Raw genomic sequence first — 9470 nt, 5'->3', positions numbered from 1 at the left:
CGGTGCCCGGGCCCTGCGCGCCAGGCCGCCCGGGGAAGGCGCCGCTCACAAAAGGAGGGTCTGTGCAGACGCCCCGCCCTCGGCCCGGCCGCCCGCCGCCAGGGACTGGGGGAGGGAGACGCCGCCGGGACGGCCGCCGGCGCAGACCCCCCCCACCCCCACCCCCGGGGCGGCCGCAGACACCGCGCCTGGCGGGCACCAGCGGGAGGCTGGCACCGCCGGGCGCGGGAGGGGGTCGGCGGCAAGCGCGGGGGGGGGGCGGGGAGCTCCCGTGCGCACCAGCAGCGCTCCCAGGGCGCGCACGAAGGGGGCTCTGGAGAGGGTCGGGGCCCCTGACGTGGGGAAACTAGAGGGACAGGCCCCTGCACTTCGCCCACTCGGGGATTTCTCTGGCTCTCGCACACCCGCCTCTGTCTCCAATTATCCAGTTTTAAGTACCGAGGAAGCCGGGACTCCTGCCTGCTGGGTCGGGAGGGGCGTCTGGGGCCAGGGTCAGCGCCCCTCTCCACCCCCAGAGTGTCTGGCGGGAGGGTGGGGTGCAGGGAAGGCGTGGTCAGGCTTCTCAAGGCCGAGCTTTTTACAAAGCGCTTCCGCGCATTAAATGGTTTCACCTCGCCACGTGGGAGGGCGGTTAGACTTTCCCTTTTATGGATGGGGAAACTGAGTCACGCTCGCTGCGCGCCCCGCGGGTAGACGGGAAGCCGCCGAGAGCCCACTCGAGTCCAAAGCTGCGCGGCTGCCCCTCCTCCTTCCCCCTCGCAGCCGCCCAAGGGGAATTTATGGCGCGCCTGCTGTGTACGCCGCGGCGCGCACGTCCCCCCACGCGTGCACGCAGGCTCCCGCTCCGACACGTGTGTGCTCACGCACGGGGGGAGAGCAGCCCCGTGTGCACGAGGGTCTTCTGCTGGGCCTGCGCCGCCCCCAGACACCCCTCATCCCACCCCACCCCAGCCCCAGAGCCTGGGAAACTCCGGCGCCCGGGAGGAGGGGGTGGGGTGGGAAAGAGGAGGCAGGGACAATGCAGGGAAGGGGCAGGGAGGGGCTTCTCCAGATGGAGCGTCTGTGTGTCTGTAAGTGTGTCGGCCGCAGGTCCTTGGGGGAGGGGGTGGCACCGGGGCTGTGCATCAAGCTGGTGGTTCCGGGTCTCCCCAGGCCACCGCCAGGAATCGTGGGTCCCTGGCATACTTGACCTTCACCAGCCCGGACGGGCGGCACTCAGGTCTCTCCGGGTCTGTCATTCCCAGATTGTCCCCTTCCAACAGATAAAGCCATGCCGTTGGGTCGCCTCCCCACCCTCCAGCGTGCCCAGCCTCCAGTCTGGCGGCACCAGGACCTTGAAAAATCTAGGAGAAAGGCCACGCCCCTTGCCTGGGCTTCTGGGTCAGGAGAGAACCTTTGGGAAGGATGAGGCACCCGGCAGGACACCCCAGGACGGTGGGGACTGTGGGGCTGGTAAATGCAGGCAGTGGTTCCAGAGGGCAGGGAGGGACAGGCCAGAGTCCTGCCTGACCCCTGGGAGGAAAGAGGGAAGTATTTCAGAAGCCAGGAAGGCCCCGGCTTCCTTCTGGTGCTTTCCTAGAAGAGGGGTATCATCTCAGGAAGAACACGCCCCCGCCCTCCCCGAGCCATCTTACCTACTGGTGGAAGGAGCCAGAGGGAAGCTGAGCCCATGAAATGCGGGGCACCTTGCTGGGGGGGAACCGCTGTGCAGGGAGGCTACCTGAGTGCCCGTGAGCTCCCCAGCGGTCACCTGGGGCGACTCTCAGCACCCCCAGCCTTGCCGCAGGGCGCCCGCGGGGGAGGCAGGAGGGACCCTAGGACGCATTTGGAGTCTGTGTAAAGAACTCCCCTCCGCTCCCTGCTCTGCTGTGAAGACCTGAGAGCCAGCTAAAGAGGGGTGTGTGCCGGCACGTGTGCCCGTGTACACACATCTGTGAACGGGAGACCCGGGTCGCAAGGGTCTGCGTGTGACTGGGAGGACATCATGGGTATTTCTGTGCAGGGGGCGGGGGGCAGGGGTGACGGGGTGAACCGTGTCCGCTCACAGGAGGTTGAAGCCCTGACCCCTGGCACCTGGTGATGGGATCTTATCTGCAGGCAGGTTGTTTGCAGACGGTGGAGGGGGTTCTGAAGGCGGGTCTGACCCCGTACATCTGGCGTCCTCCAAGAAGGTGTCCCTGGGACACGGAGCTGCACATACATGGAGGCGGCCACGAGGATGGGGGCGGAGGGGGAGACACACCCAAATCCCAGGCACACCTGAGGCCACCTGCCTGAAGCAAGAGGCCTGGAAAGATCCTTCCTCAGAGCCGCAGAAGGACGCCGTCAGCTCACATCTGCGGCCTCCAGAAGCAGAAGCCAGGCCGTTTCTGCTGTGGAGCCCCCATGCCCACCCCCGACCCCTGCGTACCAGCAGCCCCAGCACACTCCTGCAGTGGGCTAGCCTGAGGTCCAGAACAATGCATGTGTGTGTGCGTGTGTGGCCATACCCATCTGCCCGTCTGAGGATCTTAGTGTGTGCTGTTTGCGTGTGCAAGCACACACGTGTGCATCTGCACGCACCTGCGGCCATCTGGGGCCACAGGGGAGCACAGACAGTCCCCCGGCCGGCAGCCACATCGGCTGCCTCCCCCAGAGCTCACGCCCTGAGCCCCCTTCTTAGCCCGAGGCAGAGCCATGTGCAGAATCAGCAGCTCCTGCAGTTGGCGGGCGCGTCTGGGTCTAACGGCAAAACCCCCGATGGTCAGGAGTTCTGGGCGCCCACGACTTACAGGACAGACACCTCGTTCATGTAAAAAGACTCCCGTAAACAGTGGCCTACGACTCAGACTCACGTAACAATAGCTGCCTCTTCTGGAAGGCTCCCTGCCGTTCTAAATGCCCCACATACTTGGCTAGCTAAGGCTCACAACAGCCCCAGAGGTGGGCGCTGCTATTAGTGTCCCCATTGCACAGATAAGGAGACTGAGCCCGCAGGGATGAAGCAAGCCGCCCCGGGCACACAGCCGGCCGCCCCCACAGGGCCCGCTTCCAGCTTCCCTGCCGCGGGCGGTGTCCCTGGTTCCGGCCAGGACCTAGCACCTGGCAGGCCGGCGTGTGTCCCTCAGGAACAAAACAGTCTGTCCCAGAGAAGGAGGTCACCATCAGTGGGTCAATCTCGGCACATAACTCAGGAGTCTTTGTGCCGAGGATTTCCGAAGTGCCAGAGTCCCAAGCAGGGTGAAATGTGTCCTTACACACAGGCGGGTGCTGGGAAGTCGGAGGGCTGAGTTGGAGACGGGGGAGACAGGCTCTCGGGGGTCCTGTGTGGCGAGATTCCCCAAAGATGGGGCATGTGGCGACACGGAAGCAAACAAGGCTGACTCAGCGTCCACTGGGGGAGGGGTCGCAGGAAGGGCTCAGGACAGAGCGGTCCACGCGCGTGCACGAGGCAGAGCTTGGAGGACAGGTGCGCGAGCAGGGCCTGGGCGGGAGGCGTGGTGCCAAGCCCCAGCGGGTGCTTGATGACGTCGGCACCGTCCCGTGTCCTTGTCTACACAGAAGGGTGCACACGTGGGACAACAGACGTGGGGCAAGCGACCCGAGTTTGACGGTGACACACACACCACGGACGAACCCCCAAATATGCAAGGATCACGCACCGTCGGGAGTGCGGCCCTGTTTCTGTGGGATGTGCCAAACCAGGCAAAGCCACAGAGAAACACAGTGGATTCATGGGTGCCAGGAGCTGGGGGGAGGCGCTGGGGAGGGACCACGCCTAAGGACAGAGCTGCTTCTGGAGTGATGGAATGTTCTGGAACTAGACAGGGGTGATAACTGCCGAAATCCATGTAGTGTGCTAAAAAAAAACACTAAATCACACTGTAAGGGGGGTACATTTTATGGTCTGTAAACTATATCTCAATTACATTAAAATAAAAATATAAACAGATATAAAAGCCTAGCTCTGCATCACACAGGCCTTGGCCTGGTCCCTGATCAGACCATCACCCAGCTGTGTGACCCCCGCTCTCTAACCCCAGCTGTGTGACCGCGGGCAAGTGGCTGCACATCTCTGAGCCCTTGTGCTCCCTTCCTGTGAAAAGCAGATGAAGATAGAAGCTATGGGGCAGAGCTGTTTTGAGGAGATAACAGGGCAGAAGCTGGCCTGGCCGTGCCGGCTGTTCTGACACTGATCTCAACCTTGCTGCCGGCTCTGGCCCTCTTCCTCGTAGGCCCCTGCTTGTCCGCAAGTCCAGGGCTATGTTACGTGTTTCAGGACATGCCCCCCAGGCCAGCCCCCTTCTCCGGGCACGGAGGATGCAGGTACTGGCTTGACTCCTACAAACTGTTAAGGCCCCGGGGCCAGAGATGACATCTGTGTTTACACAGCTATCAACATGCATGTAACCCGGGCCCCGGTCCACTGCGCGGGGGTGCGAACACACGCAAACTGTCTTGTGGACGCGGGGCTCAGAGAAACTAAGTGACTTGCCCAAGGGGGTGGCGTGAAGCCGGACCTGCAGCCTCAGGCCCGGGAGTGCCTGGGTGGGGCCCAGCAGGTGACAGCGTGTCCGGGCTCTGGGGTCTGGAGAGCTGGGTGCACGCGCGGCCACATGCGGGGGTGCGCGTGCGCGTGTCTCAGGGCCACGGGTATAGGCATGGACGGAAGTGAGTGCGGGTACCCTGAGGCGAACCTGCGCCCCATCCGCCGCGCCCGCCTGCACCTTCCTGCTGATGTCGTGGCATCTCTCGCCTCCCTGGCCCCCAGCGGTGGGAGCCCAGGGGTCACCGGCAGAGGTGACCTGGGCAGCTTCTCTTTGGTGTGAATTGTGCAGGAGAGGTGTCCTGGGGACGGCGCCATCCGTGTCCTCACCCTCAGCCCGCGTTTTCCCCAGGGGCTGACTAGCCTGTCAGTGACAACTGAAGACAGTGGCCAGTCTGTGGCTCCGCCTCGCTGGGCCTCGTCTCTTCTGGAAACTGGACTCCGTGCTCCTGTTAAAGCACCCCCACCACCACCACCACAGCAGCAGGGGCAGGAGCGGGCCAACCGCTGCCTCCACCCTGCGCTTGCACAGGGCAGTGCCCAGAGAGCTGGGGTCTGACTCCCAGGCCTTGGGTTCATCTCTCTCTCCCCGTCCTGGGAGGTCACACCCCTTCCGGGCTTCATTCTTCACCTGCAAAGGGAAGGAACCAAATATCTGAAGTTGAAGTCAAACCCAGAGTGGGAAAAGGAGAGGCACTCGAGCCTGAGACAGAAGCAAACATCGGCCATTCCATGCCTACCGCGATCCCCAATTCCGTTCACAAGCAAAACTGTCCTGCCCCTTCCTTGCACTGAGTTCCGAAAATATTGCTTGAAAATCGTCTTCAGTTTGCTGAGTTTGGAGCACCCGCTTTCTCAGATTCTGCCTGCAAGCCTTGCCTCCTCTCAGCTCTGGTAACTCACAGGACAGAGTACGGAGATGATTCTAGAAGGGCACGGGGCGTGGGAATAGTGCTGGGACAGCACTGGTAATGGCCAATCCTTCTGTGTTCCACGTGGGAAGACCTAATCTAAAAAATATGAACCTTGTCAACAGTCTAGGAGGTAGCCAGCATTCTTACCCCAATTTTCGGGCAGTGGGACGGAGGCACAGAGAAGTTAGGGGACAAGCCAAACGTTACACAGCTGGGGTCTCCCCCATGCCTTGTGTGTCCTTGGGACACACAAGGAGCTGGAGTCTTCCCCTACTGGACAGAGGACCTACAGACGTCACAAGCCCCTCTGGATGGCCAGAATCAAGATAAGGACAGAGAGCCCCCCTCCCCCCACACACACACACAGCGGAGCCACTACGTTGGGGGTAAGCCTGCCCCCAGAGGAGCCAAGGCAACACCCAAAGCTGACCCTTGTCCTGGCTCGTCCTTCCCCATTAAGCCCCTCCCCCTGGGGTGGGGGGGTCCCTTCAGCCTCTGCCGTCCTCCCCAGGTTCCCTCCCGCCCCAGGCTCTGTCTCAGGGATTCCAGCTCCCCATCTCCCCTCACCCCTCCTCGGAGTCCCCAGCTCCCTCCTCACCTCCCCCTTTCCCACCCCTCGGGGCTCCTTCCTCCTCCCTCCCCTCCCCACCCCGTATAGGGGTCCTTTCTGAGACCCCCGTCCGCCCGGGTTCCTCCACACCTTGCACCCCAACACCCCAAACCCTCTCCTCTTCAAACTACCCCCTCCACCCCTGAGGGCTCCGGCCCCTGCCTCTACTAAGCATCTCCCCTCGCCCTGACCTCTAGGGGTTCCCTTCGGCCGCTCCCCGACGCGGGTCCCCACTGAGGGCTCCATCTCGGGGTCTCTTTCCCCGTTCGGGGATCCCGTCTCCCCACTTCGTCTCTCCCCTTACTCGCACCCCCCAGGAGGAATCCCCCCCTCCTCTCCCTCTGGGACTTCCCCTCCACCTCTCCCACCCCCCATCCTCCCCGGCGGGGCTCTCCCCAGCCCCGTGACTCCCGGGGGACCGCCGGGGTTTTCCTCCCGCGCCCACGTAGGGCTCCGTGGAAAGGTTGCGGCCTGCAGCGCAGCCCGCCCCGTCCCCCTCCTAGCAGGGCACAGGGACACGCTGCCACCCAGACGCCGCAAGCCCACCCCGCAGACCTGGGGCGGGAAGACTGAGGCGGGGTGGGGCGGGCAGGCGCGAGCCCCGGCTCCCAGCCCTGGGGGCAGGGGAGTCACCGCGCCTGCAGCCTCGGGAGAACGGGAGGTGGCGGGTCCTGGCCCTGGCCGGACGGTTTCGGTTTAGAGGCAAAGCACAGCCCCGGGCCAAGCCCAGCTGGGCTGGGAGCATGACTTCCGCGGGTTTTTTGCTTGTTGATCTTAGTTTGGGGAAAGAAAAACTTTTTTTCCTGTAGTGCAGTGAGGAAGCCTGTCCCGGGAGGGGGAACGCATGGGTGCGGTGGAAGGCCCCTCCCTGGGGGTTGTCCGGAGGAGCCCTCCCTGCAAGCCCAGCCCTGCCAGGGCCGCTGGGAGCCCTGAGCCCGCCGCTGTCCAGGTGCCCCCCTGACCTCTCCGGACCTGGGGCTGGCGGCCACTGGGCGGGGGGGCTGCAGCCTGCTTCCCAGGGTGCGTCTCTCTAGGCCCGGAGCTTGGGGCCGGCTCCAGCACAGCCCGAAACAGCTGCAGCACAGCAGCCAGGTTTCGTAATAAACCGGTCTTTTAATTGCTATGGGGCAGGAGGAGGGAGGATTAAAAAAAAAAAAAAAAAAAAGAGGCCAAGGTTTGTTGGCGAGGTTGGCGCCGGCTGCAGAGAGAAGAGGTACTGTTTCTGCAGCGGAGCCCGGCTGCTAGCAGCGACTTAGGTAACACTTCCTGGTGAGCCTGTGGACGCTTGGGGGGCAGTGCTGCTGGGGCGCAAGGGGGGGCGGCGCAGAGGTCCTGGCCTCAGAGGTGGCAAAAACACAAGAACCCAGAAGCTTTAGAAGTTTATTACAAGGTCACTGTAGAAGTAAAAATATATGTATCTGTAAGCTTTCGAGCTCTCTCAGTGGTTCAAGTAACAAGTGCAAGTAACAAAATAGATGGTCCTCGACGTTTGCAAACTGGGAGTTCATGGGTACAGAGCAAGGTCAGCCCCAGCTCCCAAGTCCCGAAGTCTCGTCCTGGCAAGGGCGCAGGCCCTCGCGCCCGCGAGTCCCATGCAGATGGCAGCGCCGGTCTCAAGACGGGTGGGGACGTCGGTGTCCCTCCAGCCCGAGGGTGGGGTCCCGGCCCTCCACTGTGGGGGAGGCCGCGGCTCCCCCACTCCAACTGCTCTGTCGCAGAGCCTGAGCTCCAGCTTCCCCTCTCCTGCTGGCCCGGGTCCCCCTCTTCTGTCTCGCGGGGGCCCCAGCGGGTGCTGCTCCCGGCCCACCGCCCTGGGGGCGGCTGCGTGCTCCCCTCTTCTCCGATGATTCTGCCCCCACGGTCGCACAGGTTGGGTTGTTTTGGGGGGTTGTTCTGGGGGGGAGGGATCAAATATTTATTTTATTTTTGGTTTTGGTAGCAACCCAGCAGGTTCCGATGCCGGGAAGGGTCTCAGCGCTCCTGGAGGGAGATGTAGGGAACCCACTGGTTGTTGCCTCGGCTCTCTTCGCAGTAACTGGCGACCTCCACCAGGCCGTGGCTTTTCCAGGCATCTGTGTGAGGGTTCTGCGGCGGGGGGAAAGAAGGGGTTCAGTGGGAGCCCCAGGAGTGGGCAGGGAGCCTCCCTCTCCCAGGGCCCCTCTGGGGAAAACAGGCCAGCTCAAAATAGCTCCCCCTAGAAGGAGGGCCGGCCAGGGCTGCCCACGGGACGTTCCGAGCGTGGCTGAGCGCTGAGCTGGGGCGAGGCCGGCGGCTCAACTTTGTTGACAAACAGACCCCAGGTGCCCGGGCAGGGTGGGGCACGTCCCAGGCCCAACTCACCGTGACCAGGAGGCAGTGCAGGTCTCGGGGCTCGGTGGCGCCCTGGGTCTCCGCTGGCTCGCCCAGCAGCTGGGCCAGACGCTGCATGCCTGACACCCGGACGATGTTAATGTCGTTGTCACAGCAAAAGGACTGTATGAGCGTGAAGTGGATCTGCAGGGCGATGTCATCCTCCTCCTCCTCATCAATGGCCAGAAGGCACAGGACCACACTGTCAGGGTCCCTAAGGGGGCCAGAGGAAGGAGATGGGTCAGCTGGGGGCTGAGGAAAGGCCACCGAGGGCAAGGGAGTTTCGAAAAGCAAAGAGAAACCGAAGGTGCCGAAGGGATCGCATGTGCATGCAGGGGGGAGGCGAGGTGGGGAGACGCACGTTTTGAGATATCTGGGGAGAAGCGCAGGGGCAAATATGGTGGTGGGCACTTGCAAACGCCGCAGTCAGGATACTGCAACCCACCTCCCAAAGCAAGCACAGAGGCCCTCGCTCCACAGCGGGACGCGTGGGGAAATCCTAGCCCTGCGCGAGAGAGGGGTGCAGCAGGGGGCGTGCAGAGCGGAGGGGGTCCCCACCCGCGCCCAGTCCGGGGACGGCGTGTGACTCACACATTCATCAACTTGGCTGACTCGTACACCCCCACGGTGAGGCGGTCCTGGCACTGCGCGGCCACCAGCAGCTCCTCCACCGCGGCGCTCACGGTCTGCATCCTGGGGTCAGGAGAGAAGGAGGGTCAGCGCTCCGCCGGGCCGGCCACCGACCGATCGGGACCCCGCCCGGCCCGGCTGACCTCAGGGGGCCACCGCCCGGGCTACTTACTTCTGCGCCGCGTTGTCGCACGCCACGAGCTCTTCCAACGTCATGTTGCAGTTATAATCCACAGTGGAAAGCAGCCCAGGCAGTCCCGAGCGAGAAAACGCAAAATCCGAGGCCGCAAAGCCCAAAACCTTCCCAAGGAGCCCGCGCGCTCGTTCAAGACCTTCGGAAGGCAGCGAAATCCTCCCCCAAAGGAGGGGGCGAAAAAGGCAAAATCCTCAGCAAGAGTAATCCGCACGGCTGCGAGGAAACGGATCGCGTCCGCGGCTTCGG

General features: G+C 63.3%; 1 protein-coding gene across 1 annotated transcript; it reads right to left on the bottom strand.

Annotated features, from left to right (window-relative positions):
- Window positions 1-7415: 7415 nt before the first annotated feature.
- On the bottom strand, window positions 7416-9470 carry GADD45B (growth arrest and DNA damage inducible beta). The gene is made up of 4 exons (XM_032359042.1): window positions 9201-9470; window positions 8990-9091; window positions 8390-8612; window positions 7416-8134 (listed from the first exon to the last, which is right to left on the bottom strand). The coding sequence occupies exons 1-4, from the start codon at window positions 9242-9244 to the stop codon at window positions 8021-8023; spliced, it is 483 nt and encodes a 160-aa protein (XP_032214933.1). The 5' UTR covers window positions 9245-9470; the 3' UTR covers window positions 7416-8020.

The sequence above is a fragment of the Mustela erminea genome, chromosome 1 (assembly GCF_009829155.1).
Source record: "Mustela erminea isolate mMusErm1 chromosome 1, mMusErm1.Pri, whole genome shotgun sequence".
NCBI lineage: Eukaryota > Metazoa > Chordata > Mammalia > Carnivora > Mustelidae > Mustela > Mustela erminea.
The sequence above is the reverse complement of the archived record's forward strand: the minus strand, read 5'-3'. Positions and strand labels throughout refer to the sequence as shown.